Source organism: Lacerta agilis, chromosome 14, assembly GCF_009819535.1.
Source record: "Lacerta agilis isolate rLacAgi1 chromosome 14, rLacAgi1.pri, whole genome shotgun sequence".
NCBI lineage: Eukaryota > Metazoa > Chordata > Lepidosauria > Squamata > Lacertidae > Lacerta > Lacerta agilis.
This window is the reverse complement of record NC_046325.1, coordinates 28,711,273-28,731,813: the sequence shown is the minus strand read 5'-3', so window position 1 is coordinate 28,731,813 and position 20,541 is coordinate 28,711,273. Positions and strand designations below refer to the sequence as shown.

General features: G+C 46.0%; 1 protein-coding gene across 2 annotated transcripts in view; it reads right to left on the bottom strand.

Annotated features, from left to right (window-relative positions):
• The window catches only part of LOC117059001 (corticotropin-releasing factor receptor 1), a 72,046-nt gene extending 52,860 nt beyond the window's left edge, over positions 1–19,186 (bottom strand). For both annotated transcript variants that reach the window (XM_033170441.1, XM_033170442.1), the window contains exon 1: positions 19,065–19,186. In XM_033170441.1, coding sequence (XP_033026332.1) covers positions 19,065–19,091 — 27 coding nt within the window. In that variant the 5' untranslated portion in view covers positions 19,092–19,186. The remainder of the gene's footprint in view (positions 1–19,064) is intronic.
• Between the last annotated feature and the right edge of the window lie 1,355 nt (positions 19,187–20,541).

The following is a 20,541-nucleotide window of genomic DNA, read 5'->3' as shown; positions in this document are numbered from 1 at the left end:
GGGTGATTAAATGGGATTACAGGGGGAAACACATTCTCCCTTGAAATTTAACCTCCTAAAGAGAACTACTAATTCATGTTCTAAAGGAGCCTGGAGGGGGAAGTAAGTTTGGTGGATGCAGTGCCCAACCTGGTGATAATCAGAGTTGTTTGACAGTGGAACAGACTACCATGAGAAGTGGTGGACTGTCCTTCCTTGGAGGTTTGTAAGCAGACGTTGGCCATCTGTCATGGATGCTTTAGTTGAGATTCCTGCATTGCAGGGGGTTGGACTAGATGACCCTCAGGGTCCCTTCCAACCCTACAACCCTACAATTCTATTACGGTATTCACATATCCAAACTGTTGATTTAAGTGCACTGTGTAGACATCTTCTAATTACGAAAGGGTTAAATCTGGATCTGAATCAAATATGCTTTCAGAACTCTACATTTTGAAATTTCAAGGTCAAATATTCACCATCTGTTGTCTGATTATTTGAATATTTACTGGATATATACACTGCTTATGTGCTATCTTTGACAAGCAATGCCTTTTCTTTAGTATTTGATACGTGGCAATGTAATGGCAGTGAGTGATTTCACTTTCTTGGGTTCCATGATCACTGCAGATGGTGACAGCAGTCACAAAATTAGAAGATGCCTGCTTCTTGGGAGAAAAGCAATGACAAACCTAGACAGCATCTTAAAAAGCAAAGACGTCACCTTGCCGACAAAGGTCCGTATAGTTAAAGCTATGGTTTTCCCAGTAGTAATGTACGGAAGTGAGAGCTGGACCATCAAGAAGGCTGATCGCCGAAGAATTGATGCTTTTGAATTATGGTGCTGGAGGAGACTCTTGAGAGTCCCATGGACTGCAAAAAGATCAAACCTATCCATTCTCAAGGAAATCGGCCCTGAATGCTCACTAGAAGGACAGATCCTGAAGTTGAGGCTCCAGTACTTTGGCCACCTCATGAGAAGAGAAGACTCCCTGGAAAAGACCCTGATGTTGGGAAAGATGGAGGGCACAAGGAGAAGGGGACGACAGAGGATGAGATGGTTGGACAGTGTTCTCGAAGCCACTAACATGAGTTTGGCCAAACTGCGGGAGGCAGTGAAGGATAGGCGTGCCTGGCGTGCTCTGGTCCATGGGGTCACGAAGAGTCGGACACAACTGAACGACTGAACAACAACAACAATGTAATGGCAGTTAGTATTTGTCAGTATTTGGTAGCAACCATTGATGATGATGATGATGATGATGATGATGATTTTATTTATACCCCACCTATCTGGCTGGGTTTCCCCAGCCACCCTGGGCAGCTCACAGCATATATCAGAACATACTAAAACATCAGCTGCTCTGGACACAGAATTGACCTGCACCTCCATAGACATCTGTGAGTCCGAAATGACTCCCAGGCTGTGTACCTGGTCCTTCAGAGGCACAGTTACCCCATTCAGGACCAGGGAGTCCCCCATGCCTGCCCGCCACCTGTTTCCCCAAAACAGTACTTCTGTCTTGTCAGGATTCAACCTCAATCTGTTAACTGCCATCCACCCTCCAATTGCCTCCAGATATTCACACAGGACTTTCACTGCCTTCACAGGTTCAGATTTGAAGGAGAGGTAGAGCTGGATATCATCTGCATACTGGTGAACACGCAGCCCAAACCCCCTGATGATCTCTCCCAGTGGCTTCATATAGATGTTAAAAAGCATGGGGAAGAGAAGAGAGTCCTGAGGCACCCCACAAGTGAGAGCCCAGGGGTCTGAACACTCCCCCCCCACCACTTTCTGGACATGGCCCAGGAGGAAGGAGTGTAACCACTGTATAACAAACAGTGCCCCCAACTCCCAACTCCTCTAGATGGTCCTGAAGGATTTCATAATCAATGGTGTCAAGGGCTGCTGAGAGATCCAGCAGGACCAGAACATAGCTTTTACCGCAGTCCCTGGCCCACCGGAGATCATCGACTAGAGTGACCAAAGCAGTCTCAGTCCCATGATGAGGCCTGAATCCTGATTGGAAGGGATCCAAGTGGTCCGCATCCTCCAAGCATGTCTGGAGTTGTTCAGCAACCACCCGCTCAATCACCTTGCTCAAGAATGGAAGATTTGAGACTGGGCGATCGTTGGACATATTGGCCAGGTCCAAAGATGGTTTTTAAAGAAGCGGTTTAATAACCACTTCTTTAAGCAGATTTGGGAAGACTCCCTCCCAGAGGGAGGCATTCACCACCCAGCGGAGCCTATCGCCCAGCCCTTCCTGGCTCGCTTTTATGAGCCAGGATTGGCAAGGAAATGTGGAAGAATGAATTTAAGATTAGAAATATGAGAAATCGAAAGCGACACATTTGGCTGTCCCTATATTCAGAAAACATTCTTAGCAGCCACATATTTATTGTACCATCTACACTGGCCCATAGTTGTACACAACAAATGCTTATTTATTTAGTTAATTATCTGCTTAAAAATCAATTTGTCACTCTGTTGGTATTACCTGTCCATGTTACATCTTGAATTACTGCGGTTTATTTGGAGCAACGGAGATACTTTGCACTTGTAAGTATCTGTATATGTCTGTATCTATGTCCAGAACTGTTTTATTGAGCTTTATCTTCTGCCACATTAATTTGGAACATAAGCTGCTTCCTTGTGGTGAATGGTACTGGGAGCAACTGTGTGGGTATCTCACCTGAGATTCCAAACAACTATCTCAGGTACCATAGGCACACCATATCTTTAAAGCACATTCTTTCCCTCATAGAATTCTGGGCAATGTAGTTTACCCCTCACAGAGTCACAATCCCCAGCAACCCTTAATGAACTACAGTGCCCAGAATCCTTTGAGGTAAAGAACGTGCCTTGAATATGCTTCAAAGGTATTGTGGTGCAGCCTCAGTTCAGGTGATATTTCCAAGCTATTTAGTGGCGTGGATGGAGAGAAGAGTTTCTCTTTACTAAGTGGCACAGGAAAATAATTCATTGTGTGGGAAACCTTCAGCCAAGCAATGCATAGCGCTTGTTTAGCAACACTGCCATTAGCTCCTTCCCCCACCCCACCTCATGGGGTACTACTGTGATTAACGGCCTACACTTTTAATTTGCAATTAATCGTGGCAATTAAGGCTTTTAGTCCTAGTCCTAAGAGCTTTCTTTTCTTTCTTTCTTTTTAAAAAGATAGTGCTCTGGACTAGTAGAAAAAGTAGAGATAACACACAAATACAGAGAGCACCACATACAAAAATGTGATTCCCACTAAGGCCTCGTCTGTGCTAGAGATTTCAAGCAGTATCTTTAAACAGTCACGGCTCCCCCCCCCTGAAGAATCCTGGGAACTGTAGTTTATTAAGGGTGCTGAGGGTTGCTAGGAGACCCCTAGTGCCCTCACAGAGCTACAGTCCCCCCAGCGTGATTTAACAATTGACCCCTCTTCCCAGAGAACTCTGAGAATTGTAGCTCTGTGAGGGGAAGAGGAGTCTCCCAACAAAGTTCAGCAAACTACAGTTCCCAGGGTTCTTTGAAGGAAGCCACAACTGGTTAAAGTGATATAAGGCTGCCTTAAATGTACAGGGAAGAGGAGATCAGAATGTTTTATTACTTGTTGAAGTGTCCATGAGCATTTTAGCTTCTGTGAAGCCTCCTCCTTCTTCATGCCCAGCACTGAAATGCAATCTACAGTGGTACCTCGGGTTACATACGCTTCAGGTTACAGACTCCGCTAACTCAGAAATAACGCTTCAGGTTAAGAACTTTGCTTCAGGATAAGAACAGAAATTGTGTTCTGGTGGCGCAGAGGCAGTGGGAGGTCCCATTAGCTAAAGTGGTGCTTCAGGTTAAGAACAGTTTCAGGTTAAGAACGGACCTCAGGAACGAATTAAGTTCTTAACCCAAGGTACCACTGTACTAGGCTAGCAAGCAAGCAAACAAACAAAAAAGCTGACTTCCACCAGATGGGCTGGGAGAGAAGGATCAGGTCACCACACTCCCCACCCCCACCCCCTACCCCCCACCCTCCGCTCTGCATTTCCATATTGGTCATGGAGAAAGAAGAGACTTTCCTGCCTTCAGAGCTAGCATGGAAACCGAGCAGGATGTTGGAGTTGGGACACAACGTTCCGTTCCTCTGCCAGCCCACTCACTCATCTGCATGCAGTTCCTGGTCACAAGTTGTTAACCAAGGCTGCTCCCAGCAACATAAAACCTCTAAGAAGAATCTTCCCATATCCTTGCTCCCACATGAACCTGCCTGAATGATAAGGCCGCCTTTCTGAAGCTCTTTCCATGGATGGGTTGGCCAGGTTGTGAGTCACTGGGCTTAAATCTTAAATTGAGGCTCATACAACAAAATAATAATATTTAGAATATACTGGACCCCATTGTTGGAGATGCAATAGGGATAATGCTTCTTTAAAACATATGCCTATGTTGAAAGATTTTTGGCAGAAAGTAACTGAAACCATCAACAGAACCTTACATTTACCGAGCAAAATATCCTCTTGAATTATATACCCAGTACATGGAACCTTACAAAAGGACAATATAAGTGGACTCTCCGTGCCCATACCACAGCAAAAGGACTGATACTGATGAAATGGAAAAATAAAAAAGACTTATACAAACTCGCAACGTATGAACAACTTGCATATACAGTGGTACCTCGGATTACAGATGCTTCAGGTTACAGACGCTGCAGGTTACAGACTCCACTAACCCAGAAATAGTGCCTTGGGTTAATAACCTTGCTTCAGGATGAGAACAGAAATTGCGCAGTGGCAGCGGGAGGCCCCATTAGCTAAAGTGGTACCTCAGGTTAAGAACAGTTTTATGTTAAGAACGGACCTCCAGAACGAATTAAGTTCTTAACCCGAGGTACCACTGTAAATACAAACTTGCCATGGACAAATTCAATGATATTTGGAATCCATTCTTACAAATACTGTAATAGGTTAAGATCTGATGAAGTATAATAACAACCTTGTAAAATATACAGTTTTGGGTCCCCCCCTCCTTTATTTCTCCTTCTACTCAGGCTCTTTTTCTCTTTCTCTCTTTCTCTTTTTTATTTAAGTCTCACCATGTTTAGTGCACATATAATTATGTACTTTTTGAACTTTTAATAAAGATGTTAAAAAAGAAGAAGAAAGCGTATTGTATCTTACAAGTGCAGGTCAATAGACAAAGGACAATATACTGTTTACTAAGTTACTTAGGTGGTTGAGTTTACATCAGCCTGGAGGTGGAGCAGAGCCCTCCAAAATCAGTCAGTGTCTTCTACATATTTGGGGGAAGACTCTAGCTTTCCAATGGGACCTGAGTTTGCGAAGTGATTCACTTTTAAAAAACAATTGGAACCGAAACCGTGATCTTAGGAGGGAGGCCTCAGGAAATCACAAATCAGACAGAGTGCAACCCTCTTCATATGTATATTACATGCCCGAAGGGTCACATGACTGAGTTAGCCTCACTTGCAACATAGAATCATAGAGCTGTAGAGTTGGAAGGGACCCAGGGGCCATCTAGTCCAACCCCCTGCAATGCAGGAAGGGCAGCCAAAGCATCCCTGACAGATGGTCATCCAAACTCTGTTTTAAAACCTCTGATGAAGAAGAGCCCCATTGCACTCTTGTTTTGAGTGTGGACCTGGAATTTCTAAGCATGAATAGCTGATCCTGTGCAGATAGCTCCTTTTCAAATGCCTGCAGTCACTGAGCAGATAACCCTGGGCAGCCATCTGATACCAGGGGTAGGGCCAGATTTCCCACTCCCAACCCCTTGTGAAGGATAACAGAGCCTAAAGAGTTAACAGCTCTGCTATGACGCTCTGGCCACTGGGTGGGGCTGTTCACAGTTGACAGTTGGAAACAGTTACTGGTTTCTTTTGGCCAGGAGAAAGCAATGTCAGAAAGCTCTCCTCAAAGTATATTATGTTATTAATAAAAGTTATCAGTTTGGAATAAACCGTGTCAACGTTGTATTGCTGAGAACTTTTCACACAGAGAGGCTGCTGAGATAGAAGAAACTCTGCTATGTTTTATGAGCCAGTGAACAGAGAGGTGCAGGAGAAACGTGAAGGCAACATTTTTAGGTTCCTGTTTTCAATCTTTATTAAAAACTTTCACACCCCTAGGCACCACATAAACCCCATTCAGGTGCATAACACAATATGCCGGCATGTGTGAGTCTGTGGTTGAGAGCAGTTTCAAGACTTGTTCCTGTGTCAGTGTTATGTACTGAGTTGAATAGGGTCCAAAATGCAGCAGTCTGATTGGTCCGCAGGAGCCACCCAATCCAGCTCCAGGTGGACGTGAATCCGCAACCCGATTGGCATACAGGAGTATCCCGGAATTAGCCAATCACGTGGGGCCCATTGTGTAAATAGTGTATATAAAGCAAACGTTTTGGGGAAACTGCATTCCTCACTACTATGAGCTGAATAAAGAGCATGAAATTCACACTTGACTCCGAGTATATTTCAGTCAGTTTAAAACAACTCTCCCCACCCACCCAGTAAAATGGAGGACAGAGGCAAAAAGGGGATTAACTCGGCTCCCAAACAGAAAGAAATGCCTCAGAAGCATGTGCAAATGCAACTGTGGGCGAGACTCAAAGAAGCATACTCTATGGGGGAAACAAGGGAACGTTGCATTCAGAAGCAAAAATGTTAGATCTTTTTTCACGATGGCAGTGCAGGCAACATTTAAGCATCTTGCTTGCCTTGTAAGCAAGCTGTAACTGTTCAGAAATCTCCAGGAAAGAATGAGGGGGAGGCAAATAACTTGTTTTTACCCTGTTAATCATTCCCTCCTCCACCACAACATTTCATCTCTCTTTCTACTGCTGGAAGATAATTTCTTTCACAGAAGAGGTCACTGTTTCTAAGCTGCATGCCAGCATCAGAGAGAGAGAAAAGAAAGAGATACATGGTGTCTACTGTTCCTTTCTGCCCCCCCCCCTCCCCAAAATCCTAGCCCATCATTACCAACTCCAGGATCAAGAGGGAAAGAGCTTGGGCCAGACGATCTCAGTGCATTTACCTCTTCCTCACTTTGTAAACTGTTTAGGAACCTATTTTGGCATTAAGCAGTATATAAACGTACTATCTTTGCTCCTGGTACTGCTAATAATATTGCTCCAAACAGAAAATGGTATCTGGGGAAAGGTTCTAACCACACCTTATTCCTGATAATTTTATAAACTTCTGTTATGTCACCTTGCACCTTTTCCTTAAACTAAAGAGTCCCAAACATGTCTTCATCCCCTTGATCATTTTGGTTGCCCTTTTCTGAACCTTTTTGCCCTAGACATGCATCACTTGACCATTCACTCAGTTTGGTGAGGTCCTTTTGGGTATCTTCATCATCTCTTTTTGTTTTAACAGTCCTGAACAATTTAGTATCACCCAAATCCTGCTTCCTGCTACTTAACCAATTCCCAATCCACATAATTCCCAATAAGGAGGACTTCTCTTCTTATTTCATGACTGCTAAACTTAGGACTCTCTGGTGAGACACTTTGTTGAAAGCTTTTTGAAAAGTCCAGGTACCACTTTTTCTTATAATCTCAGTGGTTCAGACTATATGCGAGTCAGATTTCTTGCTACTGTTTCTTTATGACATACACTAACAGTCCTGACCCCAATCGATGTAGAAGTGTATACATGCCCAGCTTCCAGATTTTTATAATAATTTGACATCTTGGGCTGCGTTCGTCCAAAATTGCAGATCTGTAGGCCACATGGAGGGATGCGGGTGGCGCTGTGGTCTAAACCACAGAGCCCAGGGCTTGCCGATCAGAAGGTCGGCAGTTCAAATCCCTGCGATGGGGAGAGCTCCCGTTGCTCGGTCCCTGCTGCTGCCAAGCTAGCAGTTTAAAAGCACATGAAAGTGCAAGTAGATAAATAGGTACCGCTCCAGTGGGATGGAAAATGGCGTTTCCGTGCACTGCTTTGGTTCGCCAGAAGCAGCTTAGTCATGCCGGCCACATGACCCGGAAGCTGTATGCCAGCTCCCTCGGCCAGTAAAGTGAGATGAGTGCTGCAACCCCAGAGTCATCTGCGACTGGACCTAACAGTCAGGGGGTCCCTTTACCTTTAGACCACATGGAAGCATAGTGGGCCAGCAAGCCTTTCTCTCTCACGCAGAAACAAACACACACACAATCAGCTACAGGACTGCACAAAAGATGACTTGAGATGAGTGGCTGATGGCTCCTTAATGGTGCTAATGGTAGAGAAATTATTGGAGATCTTTCTGAAATATTCTGAACCAGAGAGCTACCAGAAGATGACTCCCATGGATGGAGAGAATGAAGCTGATTGGAAAGTCTCTGTGTGAGACGTAACTAAAGAAGCATTTTTCGGACTCCAGACTGAAGAGGAGAGGCGGAGTGTGAGCTAAATGATAAAAGCAACTTGAGGAGAAGAATGACTCTCTGGGGATCTGAAAGCATTGGGGTGGCCAGGTGTTGCAAAGGATAGCCCCTCTGTTTGAAGGGCTGTCCAGCCAATATCTGGTTTAAAGGTAAAAATAAAACCCTAAAAAGAGAGAACAGGAGGGGCTTTCAAATTGTCCTTCAACAGTCAGCACTTGGGCACTGAACAGTAGTGCAGTCTTACGCATCTTTACCCAGAAAGTAGTCCCACTGAGGCCCGTGGAGCTTACAGCACTTCCAAGTAATTGAATTGCAGGCTTATCCAAATATTATAAAACCCTCTAGTGATCTCTTCTTCTAAGGGAAGCTAATTCCTATTAACTTCTCATCATTCACAGTGACAGTGCCTTTATAGGACCAGCAGAGATCTGTTGTAACTCTGCACATGAGCTTTAAAAGTTATATTTCCTTGAACATTGACAGTCCTATGCATATTCACACCGAAGTTAAGTTCTGATCTCTTTGGTGCTTACTTGCTTGCACTAGTGACTGGTGCTTCCTGGGTAGGGTAGGAAGGAAGGCAAAGAGCCAACAAGAGGCAGAACCAACCAATTCTAGTTTGGTCCCCATTCTTCTCCCTGCTGAGTTCTACAAAGGCAACATGAAAACGAAAGAGGAGGCAGTTGACAGACAGGGCTGCCCACATTGTAAATAAGAAAGCAGACAGGTGGCAGCAGGCTGAGAGTAGGCAGAGGTTGATGGGGCAATGCCCCATTTGCCCCAGTGGGGCAGCATCCAATGCTTGCCGCACTCTCCAAGACATGTGTCTTTTGGGGCCGTGCTCCCAGGCGAGTCAAGGGACCCATGCAAGAGCACAGTGCAAGAAAAGGTATTTTGGGGCTGCAATCTCACGTGAGAGCACGACCCCTCAAAACAGGATGTCCCAATTAAATTGGGACAGTTTAGGGGTATGGGTTGCTAGCCCATATGTTTGGGCTAAACAGCTGTCCAACAATGAGGACAGTTTTGATTATTGAAGACAGGCTTATTGTCACTGTGCTATGCAAAGTGCACACTTCAAATTCGCCCCACCCAAATCAAACATTCCACCAGGATGAAAGAACACAACACGCCAATATACAATCTCAAATAAATGCACACGTTTCTCAATAAACCATTGATCTTATTTAACCCACATTGAAAATCTCCCACAACATTTCTAACACTAATCTGTTCTAAACTGTTCAGGGACGAGTTACAGAATGCTGTCTGGTGGTACCACTGACTGCCCACAGACTAAAATTACCTCAGAACGGCTCATTATACATTCCCTAGCCTATCTTTTGGTGACAATTCTCTCGGCACACATGCAGAGTTCTTGAGAGGGCACTATCCATCATGATGCAAGATCTACAAGTGAACTCAAGCCCTAGTTCAGTGGTAGGCAAGGGGGTGTCCTCCAGTTATGGAGGGACTACAACTCCCATCATCCCTTAATGGCTGATGGGAGTTGTAGTCCAAAACATCTGAAGTGCGTTAAGTTGGCAAAAGCTGGTGTACACGGACAACTGAGAAGCAGGGTTCCTGATAGATGCTGGCTTCTTTCCATATAATCAGTAATCCTGCTATGTATGTATGTATGTAGGCTCTGGGCATCTCTTAAGCCCACACCCACCCATAACATATAGAAATGTCGTCCTGTCTGCTCTTATATTAAAAGTGACGGTGCATTTCTGTTCCCAGTTTCACATATGTTTGGATACTACCTATGGAAGACAAGAGTTCTGATGTTTATTGACAAAAGACCCTGTACTGTTCTCAGCTTTCCAGAGCAATTCTGGGCATCTGCTTTTGCCTCGAGTCCCACCATCAGAAGTCAGGCAGCAGAACGACTGCGAGGCACGAGTCTTCCTGAGGTAATTTTGCTAACAAGCAGACAGCTGGTGGCATTTTCTTAACTGTGCCTTGAACAATTTGGAACAGGTTAGCGTTAACTGTGTTATGAGAGACCACTCAATATATGCTTAAGTGAGAAGAAGGGATTTGGGAGGGAAGTGGTAGGTTGATGTTATTTATGTGGTGCTCAGCTCTCACCTGTGGCTCCTAGTAGCTGACAGCAGCCACACCCTGGGAAATGACTTTATAGGATCTAGAGTCCATCATCATCTGAATGGCAACAGCCAGGTTCTCCATCCCTGGTCTAAAGTTATAGGGATTTATAATCATTGGATGTAGTTGTTTCATTTAACTGCAAATCACCATGACTCTAAAACAACTATAAATCTTTTAGACTTCTCTTCTCCCCTGCATTAAGATGGAATAGACCGGTAATTCGCAACCCACTGCCATTATTACACTAGCCTGTGAGGGATATTCAGTAACCACCCAGGAGGAAAAGCCACTGTAGTTTTTTTGAACATGGAAAGCAGAGATGTGGCTCTGCTGCGCTCTGCTTCTTCGGGGGATGTTAGCTTCAGAGCATTTTTGAATTGTCAGTTTTCTTCCAACAAAGGAAAAGGGCACTAGAGATTTACGGTAGTTTTGTAAAAAGGAAATAATAAATCAATTTGCTCGTAAGTTACAGCTTGCCAGTGAATGAGAGGCAAACAGCAACCAGAACAGGCAATGTCGGTACTAAAGGAGACTGACCTCAGGCCACAGAGTCTATCCACAGTTGACTTTCTATGAATCATTAAGGTCAGCAGAGTGAGAAGACAGGTATTTCAAAATCTGTTTTACTGGCAGATTTGTGGGTTTTTTCCTTGTACTAGTGCATTTCATAGAATCATAGAATTGTGGAGTTTGGAATGGACCCTGAGGATCATCTAGTCCAACCCCCTACAATGCAGGAATCTGTAACTGTCCCGTATGGGGATCGAACCCGCAACCTTGGTGTTATCAGCACCACGCTCTAACCAACTGAGCTATCCAGTTGTTCTATCTTGGCATAGTGAATTTAACAATGCCCATTGCATACCGGCTTGGTATCCATAAGGATGAAGGGCATTTTAAATATATTTTATGCAATAAATTAATAAAGATAGGGAGATTGAACCCCTGAGGGAGAATCTGCTACTACATTCGTTCTTGGCCAGCTCTCATTCCTCTCCATTAGATTTCCACAGAGAACTTTGCAGCAGATTCTGCTCACATGCAGGAGAGGGGCCGTAGTTTGACATTTCTTCCTCAAGACACAAAAAAGTGTATTGGGTTAACCCCAAATTCCACAAACAAGCAAGCTACAGCTCAAGCATTTCTTTTAGAATCTATGGCAGAAACGCCTAACCTGTGGCCCTCCAGATATCTTAATTCTATTTATTAAATTTATGTCCCCTCCTTGTTCCCAAAGGAGCATCAGTGGCAAAAACCACACTGTTGGACTCCAGCTTCTATCAGCCAGTGGTCAGGAATGCTGGGAGCTGGAGTCCATCATCTGTATTTCACACACACACCCTTTACACTTCATTAACCTTACACAGCACCACACTTAAGTATGTGTGCATATATGAAAATCAGTATCTCACTAAAATCAGCATCTTGTGCTGTCAGCCACGAATAAAACCCATTCAGTGGACTTAGGGAAGCCATTATTTTTTTGTTGGCCTCAGCCCCCTGAATCTGCCGCATTTGTAAATATCGATCTACCTATCAGAGATGTGGTAAGGACTTCTGGGATAATACGCGTGAAGAATATCAACATCCCATGTTTCCGTTATAATACCTTCCCTTGAAAATGCCCCAGCCCCTATTCCCAACCATGATCCACATCCAGTTTTTAAAAGCTGGGTTGTTGGGGTTTTTTTTGTATGTGTGTCTGTGTGCAAATAATAGCCATACACACATGTGATGAGTGATTTTGATGCACCGGTGTACCACTGACTAATTTATGGTGGACTATCTAATGTGTGCGGTTTGTGGGGTATTCTTGCAAATAATTCTGGATTTTGCTCTGATCTGATAAGGAAAGTACTTCCTACATTCTTAAGCCAGGGTGAACACTTGGGATCACTTAATACAGATGAGGGATGTGGGTGGCGCTGTGGTCTAAACCACTGCACCTCTTGGGCAGGAACCCCCAAACTTGGCCCTCCAGATGTTTTGGAACTACAACTCCCATCATCCCTAGCTAACAGGACCAGTGGTCAGGGATGATGGGAATTGTAGTCCCAAAAACATCTGGAGGGCCGAGTTTGGGGATGCCTGCTCTTGGACTTGCCAATCGGAAGGTTGGCGGTTCAAATCCCCATGGCGGGGTGAGCTCCCGTTGCTCTGTCCCAGCTCCTGCCAACCTAGCAGTTCGAAAGCATGCCAATGCAAGTAGATAAATACAGTAGGTACTGCTGCGGCGGGAAGGTAAACTGTGTTTCCGTGCACTCTGGTTTCCGTCAAAGTGTCCTGTTGTGCCAGAAGCGGTTTAGTCATGCTGGGCACATGACCCGGAAAGCTGTCTGTGGACAAATGCCAGCTCCCTCAGCCAGTAAAGTGAGATGAGCGCCGTAACCCCATAGTCATCTTTGACTGGACTTAACCGTCCAGGGGTCTTTTATCTTTTTACCTTTTACCTAATACAAATAAACTAGTAAGAGGTCCTGAATATGCATTGTTCTTTTGCAAACATAAAGCACATTGGTAGCACAGGGGGAATTCTATTCTTTTAAAAACACACACACACAAAAAAAACTTGACTGCACAAGACCTGAAGTTAACTCATGGCTGCTTCAGGCACTTTGCCACATTCCTTTGCCAAGGGGGCCTGCAAACTATAATCATCCTCTCGCATATTCATGCTTTCGACAGCATCGGATGGGAAGTTCTCCTAAGAAAAGGGTATCTTTCCCAAGGTGTAAAAATAACTGCCATTGTTGATTTGCATTCATTAATTCCTGTCTGAATTCAGAATGAATATATGTTGGGGGAAATTATGCCAACTATATTTGCTCAAAGGAATAATGGATGTGTGCAGATTATGCAGACCACAAAATGTATTAATTCGTCTGTGGAAATTGGGAGCTGCCTGCTGCTTTCATCTCGAGGAAGGAGAGAGGTGCTGGGGCTTCAGTCTGCCTGAAAGCTATACCTCTGACCTGGATGATGTTGCCGCTAAACCCCAGAAGTATCAGGGCACATCAAAGACTATGGTCACTCAGGGGGGTAGGGGGAGAGGGAGAGGGAGAGGGAGAGGGAGAGGGAGAGGGAGAGGGAGAGGGAGAGGGAGAGGGAGAGGGAGAGGGAGAGGGAGAGGGAGACTGCACATTGTTAATTCATATGTTCATATTATACTTAGTTGTCATCCAAACAAGAGGGACACCATTCACACATGCTTACATCGCTGTGGGATCCACTTCCCCAACAGTCTTCTTGTGCTGCTACAACATATGTACGAATACCAGCAATCACATAAAAGGTAAAGGGACTCCTAACCATTAGGTCCAGTCGCAGCCGTGGACAACTCTGGGGTTGCGGCGTTCATCTCGCTTTATTGGCCGTGGGAGCCAGCATACAGCTTCCGGGTCATGTGGCCAGCATGACTAAGCCACTTCTGGCAAAACCAGAGCAATGCATGGAAACACCATTTACCTTCCCGCCAGAGTGGTACCTATTTATCTACTTGCACTTTGATGTGCTTTCAAACTGCTAGGTTGACAGGAGCTGGGACCGAGCAATGGGAGCTCACCCCATTGCAGGGATTTGAACCGCCGACCTTCCAATCGGTAAGCCCTAGGCTCAGTGGTTTAGACCACAGCGCCACCGCGTCCCCAATCATATAGCCAGAGCCAAATATTTGGGTCCTTTCTGCCCAATTGTGCCTCAGCCTGGAAAGTGCCTGACAACCAAGTGGAAAGAACTCATGGGATCTGCCCTGTCCTTACTGCTTCCAGATTCCAGATGTTAATACAGTGGCATAACCCAGGCCAGTGTTTGAAAAGCTATTGGCCTCTGGAACCTAGGTTACGGGCACCACAACACAATGTGTAGTCGCATTATTCCCCTCCCCCCAATTCTGCCACACTTTTTATTTATATTTTTGCAACACATGAACTAATAATACACAGTTCACATCAGCAACACATTGTTAATATCACATTTTTAATAGCAATTCTTAATTGGACACCACAGACGTAAATGGGGCTCAGCCCCTGCAACAGTGGCCAAAACCATAAGTAAATTGAATAATTAATATTTACAAATGCTGCCATTATATTATATTGTATTATATTATAATTACAGTGGTACCTCGGTTCTCAATCGTAATCCGTTCCGGAAGACCGTTTGAGTTCCAACACATTCAAAAACCGAGGTGCAAAGGGCTGTCTTCAAATTCAATTGAGAAAATGGAAAGACACGCAGTGGAAGCCGTTTGACTTCTGAGGCATGTTCGAAAAGTTTGTCAGTGGAGACATTCTAGAACCAAGGTACCACTGTATATCATATCATATCATATCATATCATATCATATCATATCATATCATTTCATTTCATTTCATTTCATTTCATTTCATTTCATTTCATTTTATTTTATTTTATTTTATTTTATTTTATTTTATTTTATTGTTATGTAAAGTGTTGTGGTAGATTTGAACTTACATGCTTTTGGGGGGTGGGGAGGCAAAGCAGCAAAGGGAAGGGAGCAGCCAGCGACCTCACTTGCATGCAGGGCATAGAGGCATTTCTCCTCCTGTGCCCTCAGTGGTGGCAATTTTCTTCTGGAGTCTCAAGTCGCCACATGTGGTGCCAAGACTTCTCGAAGTGCTTGCAATCTTAGCCAATCCCCGGTTGCAAAATGCACCTGGTGCCTGGCTAACTTCAAACCATGCCCAGGACACATCATTTTCTGGAGAAATGTGTGTTCTTGAGCATGGGGGTGGGGAACATACTGCAGAAGAGCATAAGAATACAAAAAGACAGAGGAGGTGGAACATGGGCATTGTGGCTACTAGCATGCCTCACCTGAACTTCAGAGCATGGGAAGTCACCCAAATATATAAAAATTGGCATAAAATTTGGTTTTTAAAATTGTATTATGATTTGGAATATTTTTAATGTGGTTTTATTGGATTGTTAAAATGGAAAATTTAATAAATGTTCTTATATATAAAAAAGAGAGGAGGTGGAACATGGACATTGTGGCTACTAGAATGCCTCATCTGCAATTTGTGTCCTGTATTTATTCCACAATTATTATTGTCCTCCACTACTACGACCATCACCAGGGAAACATGAATGTGTCTGAGAGATGGAGAGATCCTTTTCATGCACTAAAGTTATACCTAATCACATAGCAGAAACGTGCTCCAATCTCAGCAGTGGTAATCTGTTTTAAGCTCATCCGACAAGAATGCCCTTTTGCTTTCCTTTTGTGAAAACTATTGGTTTGATTTCAATTCAGACTTTGCATTTTTAACATAGCTTGTGACGGTGCCTCACGCCAAAACTACAAGTGAGCTTAAATGCACAGTTGCAGCCAACAATGACAACGATTTGTCCAGTTCCCTGCCCACCCTGCTTTCCATAATGCCTAGGACAATCTACCTGTAACTGGATGTCACAGTGCCGTGCATTTTCCCACTAATGACATGGGATGGGAAGACCACAACACCACTGTGTCATGACATGGGTAAGCTGTCCTAGACGTTACAGAGTGTGGAATAAAATGCAAGGCTCCTGTTTTGAACACTTTGCACCCATCTGACCAGCCCTATCAAGGCATACCATCAGTCCATGCCTGGTGCCAGCAGTCAACTATATCAGTCACTGGCCAAGGCCCACAAGAATTTGGAAGGGTCCCTCACTGGCCTGAACCAGTCATTCACCACCCTCCCCACTGATCCAACCCCCAGGCGCTTTTCAACAGTGGGCAGTGGCAAACGGAGGGTTGCGGCAGGGCCAATGCCAGATTTTGCAGGGACCTTGGCACAGGGCTGGTGATGGGGCCCCTCACTTCCCCTAAATCCCACCACCACCACCACCACATCAGAGTCCAGTTTTGCTTGTGGCAATGGCAACTGCAGATTTCTCTGCCACTGTTACTGCTCTCAACAAGGATATTCTTCAGCTCCGGATGGAGTTGCGGCACTTTTGAAGAGGAGCCACACTCCTCTCCCAACAGCCAATTTAAGTCGTCGAAAAGGTAACGCTCCAGCCTATAGTATGGGTCACAGGAGCCAACTCCTAGGGGCCAAGGTCCCTTCCCAATAAAATATTTGAGAAGGCTGCCTCGCCATTGATGGGCATTGCCATTCAAATGGTGTATTGTGTTCGATTATACAGTGCTGGGCTTATCTACCCCCCCATATTTTATTCAAGTTGGCACCCCTGATTTGGATTTCATTGATCTGTAGTCTAAAACGTGCAGATTTCATAGATCTGTGAGCCGCAAAGGGCACTCCATTTGGAGTAACTTACAACGACAGGCGACCACCATGGAAGGCAGCGAAGCGTATCTCCCATTCAAAAGTGCCTCTGCCCGGGGCTTGGTGTTGAGGCAGGGAGCACCTCTACTGCCATTAAAACAGCAGCGGCAGCAGCAAAAGCACAGGGGTGCTGTCACCATCACAAGCAGGACTGGAGCCTGCCCTTCATTGTGTGTGCAAGTGTTGGACTGTGGGGTGGGGGCACCCTGGCAAGGGTCCTCCCAAGCCCCACACCGGTCCTGCTCTAGTCCTCCTTGTGCCACAAGCAGAGAGTTGTTGCATTGCCCAAAGCTGCCCGGAGAGCAAATAATTTCGGAAGAATGAGCTGAGTCGAGCTACTTGCTACAGGGGAAGGCTTCGAAAAGTGGGACCACCAGTCAATGACCTGGAGGGGGGACTGTTCCGAGGAGTATAAAAATATAATATTCAAATCGTCAGCACAAACAAAAGCCAGCTAGGGAGACTTTGCAAATGCATAGTGTTTTTTATTTTATTTATTGGGTACAATACGTCCCAATACTTCTGAAGAGTTGCACAATGTCGCATCCCATTATTCCAGTACCAACTATGTTGCATGGAATGCTGAGCAGAGCAGTGGCTCTCACGTTCTTTGCCGAAAGTCTATCAAGGATTCCCCAATGGGAAGCTCAGTAATGGCAGCTGAGCTTTCATAGAATCATAGCATTGTGGAGTTGGAAGGGACCCCAAGGGCCATCTAGTCCAACCCCCTGCAATGCTTTGCTGAAAGGCAGCTTGCCCACCAATGCCAATTTCCCCGTCGACGTACAACCGACGGGCAGACCCTCGGTTCACCACTTATGAACAGTCTCTGGCCCAACAAACCATGGCAAGGCTCACCTGGCCAGACTATGAATCGCTAGAATGTGCCCCCCAAATCCTCTGCAGTGTGCAGGGGTCATAAAACAGATACTTAATAATGGCTGGAAACAGCTCCCACCGGCTTTCCACAATTGCCAGGCCCCCAGGGTTCACGGTTAACACCTCTTTAAAAAAAAAAAAAAAACAGGTAGCCACAGTTTCAGTTTCCCACAATGCTCTGGAGTCCTATTATGTCTAGGGCATTGTGGGAAATTAACAGGGCAGCTATATGGAACTGCCCGGTGCTGCTCAGAGTACTGCGGCTGTCTCCTCTGTTGGAAACAAGGTTCCCCCAGAGCCCCCACCCCCACCCCACCCCCACAAACCTGCTCTTAAGGGCTCCTTGGAAGCTGTGCGGAAGAAAAAAAGGCATTCCCTGAAGGTCAAAATTCTGAAAGTACATAGTAATATTGCTGGTTTCCAAATACAGTATCTGAATTTTCAGTTTGCCGTGGGTTTTGCCTTTCCTACAATGCTACACAGATTTATTGGTCTGTGTGGAACAAAGCTACACACACACACACACAGAGAGAGAGAGAGAGAGAGAGAGAGAGAGAGAGAGCTATCAGTTGCCCTGATATCTTCAACTACACTTGCTTCCTCGTAATCAGGGACATTGCATGTTTAGGGGGGCTGAGCGGAGATTCTAATCTGTGTTAGGGATCATTAAGTAATGGAGCAGTTATCACAGATTAATTAACCAGGATTTATTTATTTATTTTAAAGATCCCATCATGAACAGCACTTCACTCCTCAGCCTGCTCACTCCATGGGTTACTCAGAGGCTGGGGTTACTTGCTCACACATAAGCAAGCAAGCAAGCTGGCCAGGGAGTCTTGGACTCGAAAGCTGGGCTGGCGTTTTTTTTTAGGCGCTCCAGCAGAGAGGCAAAAAAAGCGGGGGGGGGGGGACGACAGTGATGGGAAAGGAGGAAGAGGCTCTACTCCCGGCTTCACACAATAAAACACACAGACTCCGTACCCACAGATGGGTGGTGTGTGAATCCAGGAGAATGGGGAGGGGAAATTTAAAAAGAGAGAGAGGCAAGACTCCCCCTCCTCCCCCAGTCTCCACTGCCCATACCGGATCAGAACACCCCTAACTCACCCCCGGTTTCGCTGCCCACCCCGGGCTTGGAAGGCTGAATGAGGAAGAGAAGGGGCAGGAAGAAGAGGAGAAGGAAGAGGGGATCTTCTCTCTCCCCCCCCCCCACCCCACGCTCACATTTGCCAGTCTGGTGTGTATATGTCCCCACTCTTGCCTCTGCCCCCCTTCCCTTCAACGCACCACCAGCGTACCCCGGGGAGTGGAAAGTTGAATAGAGGGGGAGTGAAAGGAGAGGAGGAGAGGGAGGGATCCAGCACCTTCCCCCCACCCCTCTCTGCCCACTCTAGGTCAAACCGCACCCAGCCTCTTACCTGCAGCCCCCTGCTCCGGGCTTCCATCGCTCTGCAGCTCAAGTCGTCCCCGTCCAGTCCAGAAATCTCCTGCAGCAGACGAGCCAAACTAAGCTAAGAGCCAGGCGAGCCTCCGCCGCCGCCGCGGCAGCCTCCTCCCCCGGCCTGCCCCGCCCCCACCTGCCTCCACTTCATGTCTTGGGAAGGGTCTGCCTACAGGCAGCCTCGGGTGGCCTCCTCCCCGCCCCCAGCAGATTGCAGGGCCCCTGCAGTTTAAGTAGCAGGCGGGGACACTCCCCCCTCTCCTACGCACACCTGAGCTGGAGGCGAGGATGCTCACATAGCCCGGGACACCGCTCTGCGGTCACCCACGACCACCTGCTTTTGAATGCCATCTGATTTGGGCTTGAGCTCCGTCTCTCTCATTTCACCCCACTGTGCCCCAGTAAAACTACTCAAGTTCTAGCTCATACCTGACACACCTGGACCCATTTGTTCTGCAGGCGTAGGAACAAAGGATGCTGCTTGAGTCAGACCGCTGGCCCATCTAGTGGAGCATTGTCTCTAAACTGGTGGGCAGTGGCGCTCTTGGATTTCAGACAATGTTTTCCCCACTCTCTCTCCCCCAACCCTACCTGGAGATGCCAGTGATTGAAGCTGGGACCCTCAGATGCTCTGTCACTGAGCTACAGCCCTTCCCCATAATGCACCTGTTGGCGGCTTACTGCACACATTGTAGGTCAGGGATGGAGAGCCTGGTGCTCTCCAGATATTGTTGAACAACCTCTTTGACCCTTGGCTTTGATGGCTGGAGCTGATGGGAGTTGGCATCCAACCACACCTGGAGGGCCACAGGTTCCCCATTTTTGCTATAGGTGGAGAGTGGGGAGGTGGCCTGGCTGTACCTTTGGGGAGGAAGCCATCATGACCATTCAACCCCATTGCTTCTCTCTGACGGGCCTGTGTTTGTGTGTGATGTGAACAGAGTGCAACCATGAAGCACTACAGAATTAGAATAACGGAAAGCGAGAGTCAGACTTGTTGCCAGTGCAATGAAATCATCCTATCTGCCTTGAGATGAACCAAGTCTCAGCCTGCCACCGAGTTCCAATTTTCTGCTCTGGGGCATCTGATGAACCATCCCAGATTAAACGTAAGATCTCAAACACAACCTGAGGCAAAAGCCACACAGTCTCTGTTAAAAAAAGAAAATCATAATTACATCAATGTGTGGTATGTTTTAATGGTGCCCAACACCTGCCATCTAAGGCTACTTCTCGCACTGCCTAATGGTTTGACCTTCCCATAGAAGACCTTCAAGAGATGGTTCCAGACGCTTCCAAGGCCATCAGTTCACTGCTGAACTGCCCTATTACCGGTAGTTAAGAAACTTCTCCTGGCATTTGGCTTAAATCTACAGTCCTATAATTTGAAGCTGCTGCTCTCTGTCAAGTTCTTTGAGTGGAGGTGGGAAATAATAGGGAAAGCACTTGCCTAT